Source organism: Corvus brachyrhynchos, unplaced genomic scaffold (genome assembly GCF_000691975.1).
Source record: "Corvus brachyrhynchos isolate BGI_N302 unplaced genomic scaffold, ASM69197v1 scaffold17, whole genome shotgun sequence".
Taxonomy (NCBI): Eukaryota; Metazoa; Chordata; class Aves; order Passeriformes; family Corvidae; genus Corvus; species Corvus brachyrhynchos.
The window spans coordinates 8,185,591-8,209,786 of NW_008240046.1; the positions used below are offsets into that span (position 1 = coordinate 8,185,591).

Below are 24,196 nucleotides of genomic sequence, written 5' to 3' on the forward strand. Positions count from 1 at the left end.
TGATGCTGCTCTGCCCAAGGCAGGCAGAACACTGTGCACCTGCCCATGGTTTGTAATTCAGTCCTTATCCACTGAAAAGGTTTGCTTTGCAGACTGGATTTTTTTTTTGTGGGTAACAGTGCAGGCTGCTCCATCTCCCTTTAAAATGCTCTCTGAAATAAGGCAGTGTTGCCTAAAACAAAACTGCTGCTATGTGCCTGCTGTGCCTGTAATACTCATCAGGACTTTGGTGGACTAGTGAGCTCCTGTCTACTCTCATATATAGTAATGTCTGAATAGGAAAGATGCTTTTCTAGAAAGACTTGCAACTAATGTCCTATTTGTGCATTGGACTGGTTTAACTCAATTGAAGTCACTGGAATTAATTAGTATAAGCAACAATAAAATTGGGCACAAAAATCTACAGAATGGATGCTAATCTACAATTTACCATGCTCATTACCAATTGTCTCTTGTTCCTAAAATCCCTTTATTTGTTACTAGTCCCAGCTGGATGTAAAGCAAAAATTTTAAAGAACATTTGCTTACAGAAAGCAAAACAAACCGAACTTCCCACATATCTGAACAAATTTAGCCTGTTAGTGACACAGTTCTTCAAAGAAAATAATCAGAGATGAGGACATTCTTAAAGCCATTTACTTTAACTTGGGAAGATGTTCCATCTATAAAGATGAAGACGGGTAGTAAAACTTAAAGGTTGATACACTGCATTCAGCAACTTGTAATTGCAATGTTAATATTACAGGCAATTTCCATTTTAATACTGTCATGGTCCCTTTAAATATTAACTAAATCAGTAGGAAGAGGGAAGCAGACACCCCAAGGAAGGCCCTGGTCAAGGCATTGGGTTACATCTTTCACTTAGCACTGACAAAAGACATGGGAGCTCAGTGTCATTACCGTAATGCTTACACCACTTTACCAGCTGAGCCAGACTTTAAGTATGTCAGCTTTTTATTAAAATATTGCTAATATATAAAACGTATCTATATGGCCCGCAGTTCAAAGGCAAACAGTGCACAGAGATGTGAAGATGTAGGGCAGGACGATCCTAAATGCGCTCCTTGTGGAGAAGGTCCCGCAGCCGTGCCCCCTCCAGAGCCGGGGCTGCCTGGCAGCCTCCTGACAGAGGCCAGGCCACAAGGGGTGAGGGGGGGTGTGTGTGTCATGTTGCTTTGTTTTGCTGGGTGTGACAAACAGCTACTACAGCTTTGGCTTTCGCAGGTAGTGAAATGTAAGAAATATTATGTATCATAATATGTTGGGAAATATTATGTGCAACTATGTTAAGAATAACTTTGCTATGCAGATATTAACTAGTTAACATTGTAACTGGGGTCAAAGTTACAAGATGCTTATATAGCTTGAGTTATAAGATACCAATATAACCTGAATCATAACTTTCTATACCTATATAATCTGAATCATAACTTTCTATACAATGTAATAGCTAGTATATGGTTAACTAATGGCTTAACGCTTAAATAAACAGAAACTCGCCAGGTGACTAATCTCAAAAATAGACAAGTATAGCTATATATGCAGCAGGATGTACTAATGAGAAGTTGGCAGAAGTGAAGCCAATTAGCCACAAAGTAAAGAATTTAAACTGGTTGGACCAGAAAGACCTAGGAACACCATAACTGCGCATGCTCTGAAGACAAAGTTGAAAAGTTCAGGATGTGAGGAAGACCTGAGTCCTCACCAAGGAAGACCCCTAAAGACCCTCACGATCATAATATGCATGCGCTAAACAGGCGGATCAGGGGAGAAACTACGTTAATCCCTTCTTAAAAAAAAAAGCAAATTACGTCTCAGAAAAATTATGCATATGCATTGTGGTTTATTAATATGCATAATGTTAACGCATATAAGCGGGAAGTTTGTGTAAGTGTGTGTGCCTCTGGCTATGAGCCACGCACCCAGCGCTGTGATTTTGCTTTAAGTGACCTTTGTCCCCTATTGTCCCTTATTAAATTTATAAAACCCCAAAAAAGAGGAGTGAGCTTCGTTTCTCACATGGGGTTTGGGTTTTTTTAAAAGGAACAAAACAGACTCTTTTTGCCTCTCTTCTTACACCCTGGTGCCCGCACTGACTCCCCAGAAAGAGCAGAGCAGCCCGGCCCGGCTCGGCCCGGCCCGGCCTGGCCCAGGTCTCCCCTCCCCGCTGGCGGAGCCGCTTCCCTCAGTGTGCTCCAGTGCCGAGCCTGCTTGTTTGGCAGTATCTCAAGTTACTCCCCTCAGGCAGCTTGAGCCAGTAAAACTAGATCCTTTCATCTCGGCGCAGCTTACTGACAACCAGCCGTCTGGTTTCCTAGGAAACAAAATCTTGGCTAGAAATAGTGAATCATTTCCAGGTCACTTTCAACATGGAGAGTGGAGCAGGGAAGCATTGGACTGAGGAGGAGGTTAAAGCCTTGTTAAGCGTCTGGTCAGAAAAAAATATCAGAAAGCAACTGCACGGCACCCTGAGGAATAAAGGAATATTTATCTACATTGCTAAAAGGTTGCAGGAGTTGGGAGTGTGCAGGGACTGGAAACAGTGCCGTGCAAAGTACAAAAACCTGAAGTACGAATACAGAACGGTTAAATATGCCCACAACTCTGGGGATGTCACTAAAAGCATGAAGTTTTTCCATGACCTGGATGCCATATTGCGATATGAGCCTGTCACACAATTAGCAGCAGAAGAAAACGGCAGGTGTTCTGCGACTGAGACTCAGCTGAACACAAGCCCCACAACAGACAGCATGCAAGGTAAAAAAAATGTTTTTGCTTCTATTTTTCTCTCTTTGCTTAAAACCCAAAGGGAACAAACCCAAAGCCCGACTTGGCTGCCGCTGGAGCGGGGGCTGCTCAGCTCCGGCAGCGCTGTTAGAAGTGACTGGATGCACGCCTCGCGCAGGGAATAAAATGTTAGCACCCACCAGTGTCGAAGTCTGTAAATACAGCGTAATTCCAGCAAAATTATGCTAACTGCCTGTATAGTAGCCTCGGTGAGTACTTGCTAGTGTCCAGGCTCCTGCACTGGGTGAAAATGCTAAATTAAAATAAGCTGCTTTCTTTCCCTTTGCCATTCATTTGCAGTACTTTGGAAGCAGGTTTTGTAGCACTCCGATTCAGATGTAAACGTACGAAAAAGAAAAGAAAATGTTGGAATTGTCAGGGTGTTGTAAAAATCGTTATTTGTGATACAAGTGAAATTTAGGATTTTTATTCTTATTTTGCATATATATATACACCAACTTGATAATTAGGCGTGATGACTTAAGGTAAATTATTTTATAAGCAGTTTTACTTAAATAATCAAGAAACATACTTAATAACCTCTCTTTAAAAACTCTAATTTAGCAGTGAAAGTAAAAATTATTGTATTTATCAGACTATTTTGTGGCAGACCAAATGAATACAGCTGCCTTTATTCTGAAGTGGGTTTTACTAAATTATTTGCATCTCTTGTTTTATTCAACCTTCTCTACATATGCATTTAAGCTCTGCTTAGCATTTCATTAGGGTCAATCTTCTGTTTGACATCACTCAAATCTCCTTGTCACATTCTAAATGTCACTGAAGCGTAAGCCCCAATGATAGTTATAAGTACCAAAATAAGATGACTAAAAAGAGAAATTAAAAGCTTAATTTGTTCCTATGGTATGTAGCAATTTATATTAATTAAGACTGTGAAGCTTTTTTAAGAAAACAAAAAACTCAACATTATCGTTAGGGGATATTGTCAAAGGTATAGAAAGGAGCTGGACATCGAGCTTGTCCTTGTGCACGTCTCCCTCTACAATGATGTTTTACAGGTCTGAGGAAAAGAAATTGCCATTTTTCATTGTCATTGTTTACCTTAACAAAAAGCTTGACCTTTATTTGTCATCACTAACAGAAAGCCTCTAATCTGTCAAAGTCACTTCAAATTAAAATGGCCATTTTATAATGTTGTAATGTGCTCTCTGCACTGTGAATTGCAATCCATTTTTAATTTTAAACTTGCAGAACTGAGGCGAATACAGGCTGATAAACTTTGAGGACTACATGAAATTAAGATAGTGTCCTACATCTGGGGATCTGCCATTAGATTATTCTCTGTGTTTTGATGTAGTTTGCACCTGGTAATCCTAATTCTCATCTGCTTTAGACCTCTAGCAAATTTAAATCAGAAAAAGTTAATTTCAGTTGTGAATCCCAAACTATAGTATCTATAAAAATAATTACCCCTGGGTGAAACATGCCTTGTTTTGAAGCACTAGGACAATCCGGTTTTAAATGTGGTATAATTAAATATATCTCTTTTAATTGCACAAGCATTTCTGTTACTCCCTCCAAAAAAATAAAAGCAAACAAGTTTTATGGATAAACAAAAACTAAATGCAGCCAACTGTAATAATGCAACACTAATGCAAAAATTGAAATGCAAAGATTTTCACAACAACCACAACTGAGCCACAATGAAAGCACACTAAGATAGAAATGTGTCCTGCAGCTATGCAGAATGCATGCATACATCCATAACAAGGGGCTCAGGGAACAGCTGTGAGATCATCAACTTTCTCTTTTAAGAATGCAAGTCAAGCAACTAACACTGTACTAGAGGCCCAGTCCTATTCCACCTGCAGTCAGAGTATGCTGCCTGCCCAGCCCAGTACTTTGATGAGCACTTGTAAGGCAAAACTGGCATCAGTGGCTCTGCAGCTGATGCTCTCTTGTGGGGACAGAGCTGCTGGTGGCACTCCCACTGAGGGAAAGGTGATTCCTTGCACAGGCAAAGGCAGCCCCCTACCCCTGCTCCAGCAGCGACTGCAGGCCCCCTCCTGGGCTTCTCCCTTTCAGCCACAGAGTGTTACAGGAGAGGAGAGAAGAATGGTCCCTCACCTCTTTTAAAAGAGGCAGAGATGTCTCATTTTGAGGGGGCTGGAGGAATCAAGGATGTCTAGGCTTGTGGCTTGGGTAGCAAGAACAAACTAAAACCTGTGACAAATAATATGTGTCCACCATGAACATTTTACTTTATTTGAAGAAATTGGTAGCTATACTAGTTTGTCTTCTTAAAAAGCATGACATGGGACAGGGCATGTTCCCAAATAATTCACCGTATATTTACCATTCTGCTTAGCCTCAGTGTCAATATTCATACACATCCTTAATGTAAAGATACAAAGCATGTCTTTACATTATCTCAGCTACTGGGAGATTGCTGTGGAGGGGGAGCAAGAGGAAGGGAGGAAAAGAGACTACTTTTTTTTATAGGACTGAATGGTATTTCAGTAGTGTTTCCCTGAGGATTTTTCATACCTGCTAGAACCAGTTTTCTTTTGAAAGTGTATTTGAAGAAATTATTACTGAAAATCTCAATCAAATCTGAGAGGGGTGTCTCAGGACAAACCAGGTAGCAACACCTACCAGTTCCCAGCTTGTTCATGAAAAGATAACACTTTATGCATAAGCACACGCAGAAATGTAAGCAGAGATGCTCATGCTGTCCTCTCAAAACATGTTTAAGAGGCAGAGTTGTAGTTTAAATAATCATCAAAAAAAGATACAAGTCACCATGTTCTCTTCAAGTACAGTTTGTGTATTATCCCACTAATCAACAACCAAGAAAATCTATGTAAAGCGATGGTGTGCTGTGGAAAATGATATCTTTCGTTAGAGCTCAAATGAATGACCTTCCCATTTTGTTAACCAGTTTGGATTGTTTCAAGTTAAAAAAGTATTAATAAATTAAATACATTATTTACAAAATATTTGCTTAGTAATTCAAGTTATTTACACTTTTTATATTTCTTTGTTTAAATATTAAGGCATTGGTCACCTTGCTTGACCTTCACTTTACCTCAGCAAATGCAGAAAGATTATAGCTGAGCAGAAATGCATCAGCAATGACTGGCAGAAAACTCAGCTACTAAAATGCAGAAAGATCCTTCAGAAATGCTGACTTAGAAGTGCCACTTACATATGGTTTTCCATGTCGGGACTTCCAACATGTCATTGACAAATGTTTTTATATCGTTTTTTCTGCTCTTCGAATGCTTTTTAAAAAATTTTTCCCCATCAAAGATAGTAATACCTTTTGTGGTAACCATTCTTACTAAAAATAAAAAATGTTTCTCTTTTAATATAACAATGTAATTAATCTTGTTCATACTAGTGCTGATGGCACACTCAGAAGCCTTCCAGCAGAGAATTTATTCCCCTCTCCCTGGTTTGCTTTGCTGCTCTTAGCAGCTAAAACGCCAGTCCTGTCACTGGAGGCAGGAGCAGCAGCTGTGGCCAGGGAAGCCAGGTGGACAGCTGGGAGCAGTCAGAGATCAGGCCACTGCATCTATGAGTCATCGTGAGCCTTGCTGAAAGTCCGGAGGATTTAGGGTAATGTGTTCAAACGCAGTTTTCAGTTTCACCGACATCAGGGATAGCAGGTTGCATCCTAACTGTGCCTCATTACTGCTCCCGTGATGAACCACCGCGGAGCTGGGAGCTTTCATCTGTGTGCCCTGCCTGCCTGGAGCTCACAGAAGCTCAGCTCCCCGTACAGGCAATCAACATTTCAGGCCTCCTGTCAACATGGTATGTTGAATACAGCACACTACCATAGGACAACTTACAAGTCTGTCCTCTGTGAAAATCAATCTGGTTCTGAACCTGACTTACATATGCTGCTTTCTAAACTTACATAGCAATTGCTGTAATGTTCCTTTTTAAACAAATGTAGAAAAGCTATGCTGGAAAAAGCTAGACTTAATCCTGTCAGCTACAAATACATCTGTTGTCAAGTCACAGTGAATATTTTGGTTCCCTCCATTAATGAATTTGGTTCCATACCATTAATGAATTCCATTGATTTCCAGAGCTCTCTGCAGAACATTCTTGTTTTCTTCATATTCTTCTAGGAATTTATTTTTGTTACATCAATAGATTTGTGATTTTATGAATCTCTGTGCAAAGTCTGCCTTTACTTGTATGTCTCTACATTATCTACTTTCAAACTATACTTGCAACGTGTAATACTGAGTCAGAAGAGCAAACAAGTCACTAGAATCAAGTCAGTTTCAACCAGAATTCTAAAAAGCATTTCAAACAGAGTTCATATGCAAGACATAAAATATATAACTCATGTCCCCCTTATGGGGACAGGCTAAATTAATTTAAAATTTAATTTCACTACAAATTAAGTGTTGAAATTACCAAGTTAAATATCTTCTCATGGTGTATGGACACTTTAATTTAAACTAATTTAAGCTTATTTAGTCCATACCTATTTTTCATCTAAAAACTCTTTCCTTCCCAGGTGAAGTATCAGTTTCTTTAGAAGATGATGAGGAGGCTCCAGGAGATCCACTACTTTTTATATCTCATGCCAGACCAGTTCAACTAGGTATAGTATGATGGTACAGAGAGATCAAAAACTAAAAAGCAGCATGGGTGTCAGAGCTTCCTGACAGCTTGAGTACACCGTCATTCTGTTTCTGATCAGCATAGCTTTAATACAGCCGCACTCTTGCACCGTCTCCTTCCCAGCATTAGCACTCAGCGGTGTCGTGCCTCACTGGACACTGACCACTTCATATGATGTAACACCTGCATGACCACCGTTCACATGCAAAACACATCCCATGCTATAGCTTAATCATGTTAACTGCATTAACCATGGTAATTTTGTTAAATGCTAGTGGAAAGTATGCCAAATGCTAGCGTGGATACCCATGTCAGCTTGTGGCTTTTCCCTAGCTCATTTTCTTAAATCATGGATGCTTAAAGCAGTGAGTGAATGGCCTGAGCCAGGAGAGAGATGCAGAGCAATCCAGACTTGCAGTGGTCTCCAGCACAACTTTAAAGTCACCTCTCCAAGCAAGGAGTGGTCAGCAATGCTTTAGTCCAACCAACCATAGAACAACTCATTTGGAAAAGGTCCTACTCTAGTAGTTTTGCTCAGGAAAGTTAAAAAAGCAAAGGCATAAATCTGGCAAGCCAGAAAGAGGAAGAGGATCGTAGGTGTGAGCCCCTTCAAGGGACTGCTAAAGGAAATGGAGAAAGCTGAACGCATTTTAGGGCATATTTAAGCAACTGATGTGCTGATTCCTTGCCTGGATGAACAGCAGCCCTGTCCTGAATTTCCTACATGCTCTTTCTATTTTTTATATTCTCTCTATGCCTTAGTATATGTTCCAGTCCAGTTAAAAGAACTTTCATTACAGAATCTGCAAAGTGCCATATTCAGGAAGAAAACAAGGCACAGGCTAAGCCTATGGATTTATGTTACACATTACATCCCTCTTGCCTGGCATAGAGAGAAATTAAGGAAGAGACCAGAATGTCACATGGAATTTATGCACATATAAAATACTTTATGCACATAAGCAAAACATGCAGAAAATATCTGAATCAAATTTTACAGGAATATGTCTCTATTTCTCAGTGCTCAACATATTGCCAAGCAGAAAAGTCTTCAATTGTGAGGAAGCTTTCCACAAAGTCAGCAAAATAACTTCAATTGCACGGGCTTTCAATTATGTATTAGTACTAAAATGCCCTCCCCTAGTACCTCTTCTAGTCTGTAAGTTTCAAGCACTATTTCAGAAACCACTGAAAGAAAAATGTGGGGCACTTTGTATCTATAATGCCTAATATTTTGGTTTTATTTCAGCAGATTTCTCCGGTTTGAGGAAGCTTAGAAAAAAATTAAATACAGCATAAATGCGTATTTCAGATTAAAAAGTAATTTATATCCTGCTTAAACATTTTTTTAAAACACATTAGAACTAAAATGCTTGTAAGACACAAGGAAAATTTTTGCGCTGACCGTAACTTGGACCGTAACTGTTTCAAAGTGGTACTTGAATCAGCATGTTTTTAAAATCAGCATGAATAAGCATGTTTTTTAAAGGGAATGAGGAACAAACCCACCCACCATTTTCCACTCTGCACACAGCAGAGTAAGTGAGCAATATACCAAGTCACCAGAACTCATCTGAAGTAATCTCCACAACCAAAAGTGAGCTCTGTTGGAAATGAGCTGACTAGTGAGAAATATTGGTCTATACAAAGAGTAAAGAAACTTTATTCCTCCCAGATGCCCTCATGCTCTATGGCTTTGACTGGGAAGTGTAGGGAGCACCTTCTTGCATTCTTCGTCCTCTCTTCTTCTCATCCTGTCTAGGCCTTTCCTTTCTGGCCTGTCTGATGTTGGAAGTTGTCAACTGTGGCAGTTCCTATGGTTTGATTCACCTGTAAATCAGCATTTTCTTTCACTCCCTCAGGAAGAAATGGAGAAATTTTGATGTGCCACCTGAAAATTACCTTTCTCAACTACATTGCCTATGAGCTGGCTGCTGCAGAGTCCTGATTAACCCAGGACTGTAAGGGGGAAGAAAAAATGGTATCCGTTAGAACAACTTACTGACAACTAGAATGAATTATGGAGACTAGCAAAGAATGGCTTTATCTAGGACAAGTTTGTCCCCAGACAGGTTATTTTAAGTATGCTCACTGAAGCTCTGTGCACAATCAAGGGTTAGATATTATTGCCATCACACACATCTCAGTGGCTATAAAGTATCGAAGCCCCATAATCTGGTTTGCCCTTCCAGAAAAAGACACGGACAAAGGCATTTATCACTTCAGTATGACTGCAAAAACCTGTCAGTTACTGTGCATTTTCATGCTGCTTTATTTGATGATGCCCTGGAATTGGTTTTGGGTTTCTTTGTGTTTTTTAGTTATTTTTGCAAAGATTTAGAAAATGCATGAAAGATCACTTTCCAAACTAATTTGATAATCTAAACAAGTCTTAAAGCAATTTCTTAAATAGAAACAGGGAAACATTAAAAAATTAAAATCTATCATATTTCACTGTTTTAAGTTATTGCATGGGTGGCAACCTTTACCTCATAATGTTAAAAAATAAAGTTGTAGATCGGAGAAAATGAAAAGATATCTTAGTTTTGCAGAGTAAGACAACTCAAACTCTAATTTTTACTAAAAAAACCCAAATATTTTTGATTGATCTGTCCTGAGAAAGATGGAGGTTCTGTGCCATGAGAAATGGGTTCTATCGTACAAATGTTTCACTTAAGCAAAAGTCTCCATTCCTCTGCTCCCCACAGCTGGGGTGCTTTGTTAAGAAAGGAGGATCAGATTCTTCAGTTCCTTACCCAGGTTAAATCTCTCCATGTGTGTAAAAACTAAAGTATGGCATGAATGCAGAAAGTTAAGTCTTGATGCTGGTGCCGGTGACTCGGGGCCAATTTATTATTGTGCTCATGCAGCACGTCCCGTCTTCCCAACAGTTCTCTTCTCCTCTCTGATGTCTGAAGGACAAAGCAGCTCATCAGTTGTTCCCAAAGGTGTCACAGGTAAAAATTTAGTGTATTAGGGAACAGAAGAAAGAAATGCTCCTCTTAGATTAATTAAATGTACATGTGCTATCTTAATATCTATCTTCAAGTGAAGGCAAAAATTGTATCAGAATTAACAAAAATGCTGACAAATTAATAACGAAGCGCTTGATTTTAATGTCACCTCTGCTCTGTCTTTCTCTGGAGAAATAGCATCCTTCATTCCCACTCTCTCTGTCCTTTCCCCACCCCAGCCACCCAGTGCAGGTAACCCATATCTGTGTCTCTCCCCTACCCCACACAATGCAGGTAATCCAGCGTCAGCAGTAGAGGCTTCCAAACCACCGGCTTTTATTCCTACAGTAGCAAATGAAGGAGGAAAACACTGGACTGTTAATGAAGTCAGAGCTTTGATACGCATATGGTCAGACAAAAATATCCAGCAACAACTGGAAGGGACAGTGAGAAATAAGAGAATATTTGAACAAGTTGCTGCTAGACTTCAGAAGTTTGGAATTGACAGGGACTGGAAGCAGTGCAGGACAAAATACAAAAACCTGAAACATGAATACAAGAGTGTAAAAAGTGCCCAAGACTCAGGGAGTACAAGTAAAAGTATGAAATTTTTTAATGAACTGGATGCTATTCTGGGGCACTGCACCATGGAACAAGCAAGTAAATCAGATAATGATGAAAGTGAGAGGCCTCCAGAATGGACAGAAGCAAAATCAGAAAAGGATTCCATAGGTAAGTACTTCAACATATCTACCCACATATCATTTAAAATTTTAAGTTTTCCAGCACTAGAGAGACCTTAAAAAAACTCAAAAAGCGCAAACAGAGAGATTAACCAGTTGGCTCTGGGGGAAAAATGCCGAATGGAAATTTACTATTTGTCTAGTAGTTTTGTATTATGTTATAAGGTAATATTTTGGATTGGGTGATTGCCCTGTATTTTTTTAATGGAATTGAGAAAGAAAGGAGGAAAAAAAGACAAAGGCATAAGATAAAATGATACAGAGAGGCAATTCCAGTCAAAATCGTGTCAGAGGAGACTGTTTCCAGTTTAGATAAAAGAAATGGATCAGAGAGATAGTCAGACTATATTACTGGAAAAATTAAGACATTGAACAAAAGAAATCTGTAGTTATAGACATGGGTTAAAAAAATTGACATATAAACTGTCTTTCTCTTATGGTCTGAAATAGCTGAGCTTTATTGGCCTTTGGAGCAAGACTCCCAAACTGGTGAGACAACTGTGAAAATAGCAAAAGGAACAGCACCAAGAATGCTGGCAGAGCTTGCCTTTGGTTTTGGGTGGTTATTGACAATTACTGGTAATGGATGATCAATGCAGAATTAGAGTAGACCGATGAACCTACATGTTCCAAGAGTTAAAATATTTTTATTGGTATGTACAACCAGAAACATGCTTGTTGTTTAAGAACAGAATTAAACATTAAACTTTTAGATGAGGGGATGATATTATGTTGGCCAAATGTAAGACTAGAAGTTACTAAAGTAATGGAAGAAGTCAAGAAAAATGTTACACAAAGACTGGCTGAAAATGTGAGAACATTTTGGGGGAAGATTCACTCTTCAGCTGCATTTTGGAGACATTTTGCAGACATTTTGCTTATGCATCTACTTTGCCTGCTGGCATAAAGAGAATCTGAGGCTAGATGGATTTTTTGATTTGATACATGACAGCTGTTTTTATGAAGTATAAAAATTTGGTGCCCTAATTAATTTAGCATTATTTACACAGAAATGCCTGGAGACACAGGTGAAGAGGACTCTGTAAGTAATATGTCAGAAGACCTACAGGTTGCAGATGTAAAGAAAGTTTCTGCTTCAGGTAATCTGAAAAGTCTTCTATTTTATGTAAATACCTAAATTTAGTAAATTTAATTTAATTTCTAAAATAAGTCCAAACTGTAAGTATGGGTAGAAAATGCAGAGACCTAGAAAATTTTAAAACAAGAGATAATGTCATAGAGATAACTGCCATGTACTTATGTATGACATTTACAATGTCCTGCTAAATTTGATAAAATCAGTCTAGTAAGCACTCATTTCAAAGACTTGTGACACAGAATGTAGAGAAGAAACTACTGGTTTAAGCAAGTTGAGTGCAATGTACTACTGCACTTACATTTACCTAAACTATCTATTCCCAAAGATTAGTATTGTTCAGTCTCCTGTGCATGAACAAATACAGCATCTCTTTTTCACAATACGTGATCAGGATATAATTGTGTAAATGCTCATGTCAGGGGATGAAGACTTCATTTAATAGTCTCACTGAATATGAAGGTCATATGCTCTGCTCTTTACAAAGAAAGATTATGGTTTACATCTGAAAACATAAATTTCAGGGGAAGCAGAAGTTTAACATTCAATTAGAGACACATGAAAGTCTCTCAGGCTGACAAGTTTTATTGCCTACAACAGAGTACCTCATGTTCTGTTTCAGTAGTGTGAGGCAGAATATGGTCTAAATTAAGCATTAAGGAGTAGTCTTACAGAATTTAAAATGGTCTAATGTGAACTTGAAAGATTTTAGTATCAAATTAAAAGTCTTCTGACAGATGATGTTATTGTAAATACTACTCCAGAGAATGGGGCAGCTCTGCATATAATGAAAGAAACAGCTATGGCAAGTAAGTAAAGAGATGGTTGATCATGAGAGGTAATCTGAGGTATACCAGACAGTAGCATTTTAGTTTTTTCATTCAATAGCAATTACATTCATAAATTTAAATTTACTAACAACAAAAAAACAAAACAAAAAAAACCCCAAACCAACATAGCAACCTTTTACCAGCTCACCATGGGCACTTGAAGCATGCAGTGGAGAAAAACAGGTTGTCATGACAAGTGCATTGCCTATAGGGACCTCATTTTGAGAGAGACAAATATGAAAGAAGTCATAAACAGCACCTTGTGGGATCCAGTTAAGACTGCTTAAAGAATGTATTAAATTCCTTTTCTCCCCATCCACAAGTAAAATTACTACTTACACATGGACAGTAGTAAGACACTGTAATAATACAAAGATTCAGCAGTGCCCCTTAACTGTCATCTGACAGCTTTCAACCGCCTGGTGCTACATACTATTGTAACTTCTTGGACTGCACTCTTCCAAACAAGCTATTTAAGATGAAGTTAAATGAATATTTCTAGTAAAGTTCTGAGTACACATTTCTGTCCTTTAAGATAAGTGTAGGTGTAAAAATATCTGTAGTTTACCATCTCCCTTTTCAAATATATGTATTTTAACTGCATACTTTGTTTATTTCTGGGTAATTGTAAATGCAATATGATTTTGTGGGGAAAAATTAAAATAGCAACTGCTTCAAAAGTGTCTGTGGCTCAGCCTATCCACTCATAAGACTATTTTTTAAACTTCTGTGAGGGAAAAAGGCAAAACCACACTCCATCATGAACAACTTCAGTTTGCAAAATTCTTTCCCTCATTCCCAAACAAACAATACACACTCAAATAAGTGGTAAAAGACACCTAGTCTTTAATTTTACTAATGGCAACATGATTAGGTATTGCATAAAGCAAAGATGCACACTTTTTACATTACAATATCATGGAGACCCTTTGTTCTCTAGTTGTGGTACATGCTTTTCCTAGACATTCCAAATAATTTTGAAGTGAGAAACTGGTAAGTAAAGAGATTGTATGTACTTCTGTACTCATAAATATGCTCACTGATAAACAGTGAAAAAGGCAAACAGGCAGTGATATATTATATTGGTTGTTCGATATCAGTAATGTCTCATGATCACTAGCATTTAGGATGTGACTTTTTATAAAGCTCCTGCATATTCAACAGAAATTTTGTAGAAAAGTGTTTCTCAACAGGCATGGAATTATTAAATTTATAGGTATTTGTGTGCCTTGAAAAAAAATTCGTAGAAAACACTAATTTGATAACCTAACCCTAATAAATGAGAATTTAGAAACAGTTAAACTCATATCTAGCTATCTTCCTTATCATTATATGCAATTAATGTACTCTGCAGCCAGAGCTGTATATGCACTTGCCTATATGAATATATACATATATATATACACACACACACACACGGACGAGTTAGCCTGGGCAGACATTGCCTTCTGGCAACTGCAGCTGCATAAATGCACAGAAGATGCATGAGCTGTCTCAGAGTACATGTGCTTCTCACGATCTTACATGTGAATCTGAGTTATGAGCCATAGGAACGCGGCCACCACTGCCAGTCTACAAACAGCCCATTTGGGTTTGCCATACTCTAGTAAGGAAAATACGAAGATGGTGTTAGTCAAAAGACAGGCACGCTAGCTTCAGGAAAACACCTAGTTATTTGATGTGCCATGGTACTGTTTTTCTCCTCTGCCCACATGAATTTGCTACTCTAAGAGCAGCAGATGTCCATCTGAGAAGAAGACAGAGGTAAATAAATCCACACAGTTTGCTGCACAGACTGTCCTAGTTGCTCACATGTCGCTGTCAGCACTGCCCAGCTGGGGGAGCAGAAGGACCACAAGAGTCCCCAACACGGGGGTTTTCAGCTAAAGCGTCCTGCGATAGGACTGCGGGTTGCTTTCTCTTCTGGCAAAACATAACCCACATTGAATCGATCTGCAAATAAAACATTACTTGGACATTTTTACTGATGTCTTCAATTTCGTGGGATCACTTTTAGTTAGTTACGGAAATCTTTTCAGAAGAGCTGACTACTTCAGTCTAAACAATCTGTCAATCTGAACTCCATGTACATTCCACGTGTGTCAGACTCAGCAGTACGACCACAGTGTTTGATTAAATCTGAAGTGCCAGGAACAACGGTAGAGATGAAAACAGGTTTCTAAGAAATACCAGTACCCTGATGTTCTTAAAAATACCTACAGCAAGTATTTTACTTCAAACAAATTCCTTTCCTTGTCATTGTTTTCTTAGGATTTTTGGTACCCTGTACACTTTACTCTGTGTCCCTCTCAAAACAAATTTGGAGTAAGTCATGACACTTCCAAGATACACTCCTAAGCAAGGGTTTTTTGTTTAAAGTTGTTGTTTAAAGTTAAGATCTTAAGTCGGTACATACTCAGGCACTTAACATTGGCTTGAACACTTGCTGCTGTGTGCACAGAATTTTAAAATGTACAGATATAAAGTCAAAAGATAATGTTTCCATACATATGCCCCAGGCTAGTTTTAAGCAGTGTTTCAGAGAAGTGCAAACCCCAAAGTCGTTGATTATTCACTGCCTTAGCCTAGGCCTATTTGGGCTGCAGACACAAACTCTTAGCTGTGCATCCACAGTTTTCTGTATGCACTCTCACAGGTCTGCATGACAGAGATGGCAGCAACTTTGCAAGTTGTTGGAGAGTAAACATAAGCCACACACTGAAAATTTTCCCTAGCTTTAACATATCGCACTTCCCTTTTATACTGTACAAGACACACATGAGAGTAAGGATTAGGAGACAAATTACTAATCTTGCCTCATAAGCCAGAAAACAAGATAATTAGTGATAGTGACAGAGTGCCAAAAGAGAACAGAACTTGTATCAGTCTGAGCGGGTGAAAGGAAAGACTGTGACAGCATTGCTCGGGTGGCCTTGTGAGCAATGCTTCAAACACAAAGTAGAGATTAAGCATATTTGCTGGCAACTGTCTATAGCTTCACTGAACAATGCAGATGGAGCCACTGTGTTTTATCCGTGCCAGAAACTGTTGATGGCTTGTTCTGTTTGGCTCAGTCCTGCTCTTCTTGTGCCCTCCCTCCCAAACTCTGAAAGGTGCCTTAGAAAAAAAGCCAGGCTCCCTACCCACATTCTTGGCTCGCCAAAAAAAAAAAAAAAAAAGAGAAAGGCACATGAAGCTTGTCACATCATAAAGAACATCTGACACAAACAAAGCTGTATTGATCTGGGGGTAATTTTTAATAAAATGGCTCTAGATTAAACTTTATTGCTCAATGTTTAGGGGCAATATTCTTAAATGGACTGAGAACAGGCTGGGAGCCAGAAAACTGCTGTTATTGATCCATGATGTGGCCTTCACCATTTAATCTCTGCAGAGCAGTGTCCTCACTGGGAAGCGAGGATCAGCAAGACCACTTGCATCATCCACCTGCCCACCCCTCTGTCCCAGGGCAGAGGGGTGGAATTCTCCCTTAAACAACAGTAGGCCAATGGCAGAGGAGTGGAGATCTCCTCCCCATGGAGGGGAGCCCAGGGACACCTCTGTCATCAGCTGTGTGATGTAAACCCCTGCAAGCTGCAGCAGCAGAGATGCTCTCAGGACAGGCTTTACTATTTAGTACATTGTTTCCATCAGGCAGGCAGCCTTACAGATCAAATGTCCAGGCACAGCACCCTGATGCAATGTCAGGACCCTTGCTCCTTTTGGGGCTTATTCAGACAATCTTGGCATCAGTCACTTTGGAGTCTTTCAAAAATTTCAGTATGTACTGCACCCTTTTTGCAAGTCACTGTCTTGCCTGTTCTGCTGCACAAACATTTGCCAGTACCTAGATATCTTACACCCACCATCAGTGAACCATGCTACAAATTCTGATCCAGGTTAAAATAACTTAAGAGTTTGCACATTTAACCCATAAACTTGTATGCTGTAGCTGTTATGTGGTGTTCTGGATTTACTTTAATATGTAAATGAGTACACTCTGCTCTTAAGCCTATTACTGCAGAGAAATGGCAGCTTAATGTGTTAAGAGAGGAAATCTTTAACAATAGTTATCATCAGTGGCATTCTGAAGTGGGTGATTCTTAAGACATCACTGAAGACCTGTTTAGTTTAAGAACTCCGTAAATGATTATTTTTTACAGAAATCCTTGAAGATGAGGGGGACTTTGCCAACTCCACCCCAGCAGCTCTGGAAGCTACACAAATAAAGAAGGAGACGATTGATATAGGTAGGTCATGACTTTGTCGTGATAGTTCTAACAGGACATTCTACTTTATTGGGCATTGCAGATTCCAAAGGTTCATATGTTATTCCAGCAAATTATACTTGTTCTACTTCTAGGTTATGAAAAATTATGGGGTTTGCTTGATTTCATAGTGCAGAAATGTATGAACACTGATTTCTCCTTCCCATAATTATTAAAAAATCTTATTTTCCCAGACAACATGCTCCTTTTTTTGATGAATATGATTAGTCTGCATTTGACTGTGACACAAATACTGTTTTTCTTACAGTTTTCTTACAGTTGCTAGAGAGAATAAAATGGAAAGGTAAATAAACAGCTGTCTCAAAAACTCAGAACATTTTATATCTAGTCTGTATTTTCAAACTACTTCATGGCTGCATTTAATATCAGATTATTTACTATCAAGCAATTTCCACATATATTCTGGACTGTTTTAAATATAAAACTGAAATCAGCACCTCAGCAATATGCAGAAGTCATATATTCAATGACAAGTGATCGGGAGAAGATTTGTTTTATTTAAAATGTTAAAATTTAACATTAGAGTGCAGTAGGGATATTAATATTTATTCTGGAATAAATAAGCATAAAAACCATAGAAGATCATGGAAAAAAGACATCAGAGGAAATAATGATGACATTGAAATATAGTGACCTGACACCCTGGATCAAAATATTCTTTACAGTACTGCTGTTTGTACACAGAAGTTAATAGAAAAAAAAACCAATTATAGTGAGTCTGTGAACAGCAATTCTTTGGCCTTTGACACTGGAAGTTTCTACCATAAGAATATTTCTATTGTATGCATCAGGCATATGCCAGCCAAGAGCTTCCTTTTCAGCAATTATGTTATCTGTAGTTTGGATGTTGAGACACCCTTTACAACTGTTTGCATTGGCTCCTCTTGATCAAGACAACTGTGGTGACTGTGACACTGAGGACAACATCAGAGCAGTGCCATCACAACAATGACACACAGAAACACGAGTGACGCTGAGCATAAAGTACATCTGTGACCCTGGAAGTTGAGACATAGTGAGGTCACATGAATGCAAAGTGGAGGATAAAATGTCATGCAACTCAACTGACGGCCTCATACACACAAACTCCCTATCATGCCGTATCCAATTGAGCACAGTAATCATGCAGGTCAGCACTACACAAGTGCCACTGCCAAAGACAGGAGGAGATCAGAGAGCCAGTATGGTTGAGAGAAGGAGCACAGAAATGAAAACACCATGGGGAGGTTGGTAATAGTTTAAAAAAAAGGAATCTATTAGGAGCCTAGGAGTAGACCTATAGCTCCATTTTGGCCCATTTCCAATAGCTGCAAGTGTTAAGGAAGATGCAAGAATTTTCTCAAGAGTTATAGGGTGCCTATTTATGAGAAAAACCACTTTTTTTCTAGTACCCCATGTAAATCACACACACATGCTGATGACTGTATGATTTTCAAATTTTCCACAGGTACAAAATATATTCCTGCACATGGCTTATGAAAAACAAGTATTTGCCAAATGACTTAAGAGGAAACAAGTTATAGAGCAAGTACAAATTCCAAGTACTAGTTTGTGCATATCCTGGCAAGTACCATTACAGAAAGCACATCAAATGAACCTGCTTATTTACAAAGAATCTCTATTTCTGACAGTAAGCACTCAGTTTTTCAAAACATAAAAGGAATATTTACTTCTACCTGTTACCAAAACTAGTATTGAACATAATTAGTCTATAACATCCCCTAGCAAACAATGAGAACTCATCTTTCTCTTCCTCCCAACCCAAAAAGTAAGTCAACACAAAAGTGAACTTTCAGCCTCAGAGTAGTCCAAGCATGAGCAAATGAACCCAGAACCAGCAAAGCTGGGTTTTGATGTTCATACATGATTTCAAGAATTTCTCAGTAGGCAGCAATGAAGTTGCAAATAAAAGCCTGAGGGCAATCAAGAGAGACTTCAGGGCCTTGGAACTGGTTAAGGGATCAAGAGCACAAGTAGTGTTCTCTTCTTCCAGTTTCAAGAAACAGGAAGAGCCAGCAGATCACTATTTGGCTCCAAGCCTGGTGACACTGGGAAGATGCTGGGTTTTTTAGTCACGGTTCCATGACACCAGACTTGCTAATACCTGTCTGAAAGGGGGGATAAGGATCTTAACTCAGGAGTTAGCAAGGCTCATTGAAAGAGCTTTAAACTAAATTTGCAGGTGGAAAGAGATAAAACCAGACTTACTAGAGAGCCTGGGGACAATATGCCAGTGTTTGAGGGATGTGTTCTAGAGAGGTCCTTCGATCTGCTGTTTCAGTAGTCAGGAGATGGACATCAGCAAAGACACAGGGGGGTTATTGATGTGTTAGAAACCACAGAAGCACTTAAGAATAACGATGTAAAAATTAGAACTTCTCACCTCCAAAAGATGGTGGGGTCAAAAGCCCAGCTGTGGTGCATCTATACCAGTGCACAACAGCTAGGGCAACCAAAAGGATGAGCTGGAAGCCATTCTGTAACAGGAAAACTATATCATAGTTTCCATCCTGAAGACAGAGGGATGACTTGCACAACTGGAGTGCTGCAATGGATGGCTATAAACTTCAGAAGGGACAGGCAAGGAAGGAGAGACTGCGGGGTACTCTGCATGTTAGAGGGTGTTTTGATTGTGTAGAGCTCATGATGGTGGCAGTAGGGTTGAGGATGTATGGGTAAGAATCAAGAGAAGGCAACAAGGCACGTATCCTGGTGGGAGTCTGTTACCAACCACCCAGCCAGGGCGAAGAGGCAGCTGAAATATTTTATAAGCTGGGAGAAGTCTCACAGTTGCTGGCCCTTGGGGGAGACTCCAGCAGAGGTTTCTTACCAGATGTCTGCTGGAAATACAACACAGCAGAGGACACAGCCTCGGAGGTTCCTGGAGTGTTTGGCAGACAACTGCCGGACACAGCTGTGAAGGAGCCAGCTAGGGGAGGTACCCACTGGACCTGGTGTTTGTGAATAGAGGACTGCTGGTGGTTGGAGCCTCTTGGACAAAGCAGTCACAAAATGGCAGCTTTTTCAGTTCTTGGTGAAGTAAGGAGGGAGGTATGCAGAACTGTCACCTTGGACTTGGCCAGTGGTGGAGTCACCGTCCTTGGAGGGATTTAAATGACACGTAGATGTGGCACTTAGGGACGTGGTTTACCAGATTACTGCTTCCATCCTAAATGATTCTGTGACTCTGTGATTCTTCAAGTCTATAACTAATGGGTTAGACTAAGGGCTTAGGACACTTTTAGGTGGAAATAGGTGTTTCCTACAAGAGGATGACAATAATATTAGCAATCTATTTGTCTAAATCCAAGTCTATTTAAAACTGTGTGTTTCTGTAGATGATGATTCTATAAGCACTACCTCAGAAGACAGATCTTGTACGCCAGTAGCAAAACAGATGGTTGGGACAGGTGAGTATTAATTTCCATGCATTTATTATGAGATAAATCACATTGTAATTTCAGTACCAAAGCTGGAGCAATAAGATCTCTACTGTAAACACAGGTCTACTTTTCTACTCCTGACTCCAGTCTAGCTTTGTCAGTAAACTTAAAAATTAGTTTCATAGCTCTTCTCCTTGTCATGAGCAAAACTTGTATTAATACTGTAGTTCAACTTTGCCTTCTATACATATCCGATGAGCAGCATCTGCATACTTCTGACTATTTTTGAGTCTGAAGATTTTTTTCTTCTGTTGAATCCCCAGTAGCCTTTTCATTTGCATGTTGCCATTTTAATTTGAAACCACACTTCTCACCAATGCTGTCATCTTTAAAGCTTAAGGATTATTGCTTTCCTACATATAACACTTGGATACATCTGTCTTTAATTTCACAACAACAGTGGCAAAATTATAGTGACAAAATGTTGAATTTTAGATTCCTTGGAGAAGCCAGAGATTCCACTTGCTACGTATTTTGCATACTTAAGAGAAAACAATTGTGTATATATACTAATATTATAAAGTTACAAGATTAGTCATTAGTTGCAATTATGCTTTCATATATGTATATTTAGAATGTATTTATAGCATTTACAGTTAGTTGGTTTTTTATTTATATTTTCAGACAATCACATTCCCTTGGAAGAAGCACAAAATCACTTTAAAGTTATTACAGTTAATGATACTGGAGCAGGAAAACATTGGAGTGATAATGAAGTTAGGGCTCTGATAAACATATGGTCAGATGAAAAGATACAACAAATGCTTGAAGGGGCCACAAGAAATAAAGAAATATTTGAGGAAATTGCCAGAAGGTTAATGAAACGTGGTATAGACAGAGACTGGAAACAATGTCGCACAAAGTACAAGAACCTAAAATATGAATACCGTGCACTGCAGAAAGAAAATGAGCATCTTGGAAATCCCAGGAGAAAAATGAGATTTTATGATGAAGTTGACTGTATCTTAAGAAGACAGACTTTGGGAACCTCAGGCTGGGGATGTGAAAGCTCAAGTCTCCTATCAGGTACTAAAAACTTCAGTGATGAGAGAAAGTGCTTGAAGTGAAACTTTAGAAAGTTGCCTGTTTGAGCCATGCTGTAAGTGTGAAATGTGTGGCCAGAAATGGGGAGGGAAAATAAATGGGGAAGCTGTATCTGCATGGTCACATAGTGAATACTCAGGGAACACAAGTGGCCTATGGAGACATGAAGAAGTGAGAATATTAGCAAAAAGTGAAAGCACTGAAGCATTCAATGCGATTGGAGGATCTTTGCTTTTGAAAGCCTAAGTGACATACAGTGAAATGGTGCTAGAACACATGGCAGGTTTTAGAGGTAATACAGCAGGCATGTAAAGTCTGATGGATAGAGAGCTGCAAGCTCATACCATTTAGAATTACACAAATCAGTAGCAATCAAGCCAAGTGCAAGGGCTCCAAAAAACCTGAACTATAATAATTCAACACACACTGCAGTCAAGACAGAGAAAAATCCAGGGCAGTGATGTTTATTTGAGCACTTCTAATAATTGTATTAATTTTGCTAAAGCAGATTCAGTTTTTGAAATAGAGTTTGCTTCTATTTTAGTATCAAAAACCCACTGATCTAGGAACCACGCAGCTAATCTTGTGTCTGCTGTAAGGGTTCTCGTGACTGCCCAACTGCTCCAGACCTCAGGGGCACCTGCTCCTGGCTCCAGGCAGATCAGGTGCTCTTGTAGAAATAACTGAACCTCTGCAACTTAGGGTTCAGTGACTTAAGATAAAGCAGAACTAACTGTGATTGTTCTCAATGTGTTAGATAATAGTTTGCAACATCACAAATCTTAGTTGAGGACCTGCACCATTTCTGCAGCAAAGGCCAGATGGACAGCTTGAGCAGAAACTGCTGGAACCATCCTTAAGCCAGCTGGTCCTCTGTCATAAATCAGAGCCCTAATGTGGTGTCCAAGGGCACAATACAGTAGTGCATTAGTTGTGGCTGGAATGACATCCATAGAGCTGTGGGGTGACTGTTCTTCTCCCCTGCCTCAGTCTTGTGCTTGATCACATTCTCAAGACATGTATTTTCTTCCAAATACAGGAACTGAATATATTACTGCTCGTTTCTACTCTCCATGAATAGGATTTGTCAGCACCAAGTATGCTGTCAACACCAACAACCAACTTGGCTGTTTTACATTTTAGCATGCTAGAAAAGGAGTGTGTAATCTGGGCTGTGAATGCTGATGCAGCAGCCAGTAAAGCAATAACCTCTCAGAAAAGAAGCTTCAGTTACTAATCTGTTTGAGGCATCTGCCAAATAAATGTGTCTTGTCCTAGGGTATTTGCTTTTGTAGTATAAAACTTTCTGGTATGTGACTGACTGTGCCTTGAGAATCTCGACAAAACACTTAGTCACCTTGTTTTCCTCTTCTAAGTTTCAGTGGGAGATGCTACATCAAACACAGGATCTTTGAGTATCAAGAGGAAAACATGGAATGATGGTAAGAGCCTCTGACTTTTAAAAGCACCTATACACTGCTGTTGAATTGGATGCCAGATTCTTACACCCAGTATTCAGACAGTTACAAAAAATAATCCTGGAACTTAACACCGAGCTCCAAACCAACATTCTTCTTTTACCCACAACAGTTGGCAAAAGAAGAGTTCTGATAAAAATGTAGGGCTAAGGAAAATTGCAATTTATTTATTTAAATCCTCATCCCTGGTATAAATGAGGTAAACATAAATGTACTTGATTTGTAAGAATCATATGCAAAGAAAAGACAGTATTTAAAAACCAAGATGTCTCAACTGCCCGTGTTGCTTACGGGAAAGTAGGGACAGGCACAGTCATGGATGTGATTTCCTCATATTGCACTACTGTGTCTGTAAACACGTAAGCAGGTTAAGACAGCTGTGTCAAAGACAGGATAGGCTAGAGAATCATGGAGAGAGAAAAATGATGGGAAGGATAGAAATATGTGGCATGTGATCTGATATGGGGAAGGTCAGCAGCTTATTTTTCTTCCTGCAGAATTGTCAGGCCCTAAATAAAATCAAACAATGAGGAACAAAAAAGCTTAGTTTTAAGGTGCTCACCCCTATTTTTAATACTGAAATGATATCTACAGACAGATGAAGAGAAATTATCTGAATATGACGTTTTTTGAATTCAACCCCTTTAGTTCACCATCACAAACTGTACTAACACTGTATTTAATCACTCTGTGTGATTAAATAGACTTTCATTTATTGCCTATTATATAAGTACCTCTTGGAGAGGGCTGAAGCTAGGCAAAACCGAAAGTCTGAGATATAAGTGATTTTTACAGGGTCTGCTGCACTCCTACTCTCCATTATACAATGATCCCTTACACAACATGAGGCAATGCCTGCCAAAAGAGCAGAACAGAAGAACAGCTTTAGGAAAATCCAGCATGTGCTAAACTTCAGTGTCAGCA

At 39.2% G+C, this 24,196-nt stretch overlaps 1 protein-coding gene across 3 annotated transcripts in view; it reads left to right on the top strand.

Annotated features, from left to right (window-relative positions):
* The first annotated feature begins 1,450 nt into the window (after positions 1-1,450).
* Positions 1,451-24,196, top strand: part of LOC108449136 (trihelix transcription factor GTL1) — a 30,688-nt gene continuing 7,942 nt past the window's right edge. The window contains exons 1-8 of one of the 3 annotated variants that reach the window (XM_017744354.1): positions 1,451-2,757; positions 7,289-7,375; positions 10,644-11,081; positions 12,103-12,192; positions 17,182-17,268; positions 20,646-20,717; positions 21,375-21,776; positions 23,171-23,236. In XM_017744354.1, the coding sequence (XP_017599843.1) occupies positions 2,370-2,757; positions 7,289-7,375; positions 10,644-11,081; positions 12,103-12,192; positions 17,182-17,268; positions 20,646-20,717; positions 21,375-21,776; positions 23,171-23,236 (1,630 nt within the window). In that variant the 5' untranslated portion in view covers positions 1,451-2,369. The remainder of the gene's footprint in view (positions 2,758-7,288; positions 7,376-10,643; positions 11,082-12,102; positions 12,193-17,181; positions 17,269-20,645; positions 20,718-21,374; positions 21,777-23,170; positions 23,237-24,196) is intronic. The other 2 variants (XM_017744355.1, XM_017744356.1) reach the window with 2 other exon arrangements.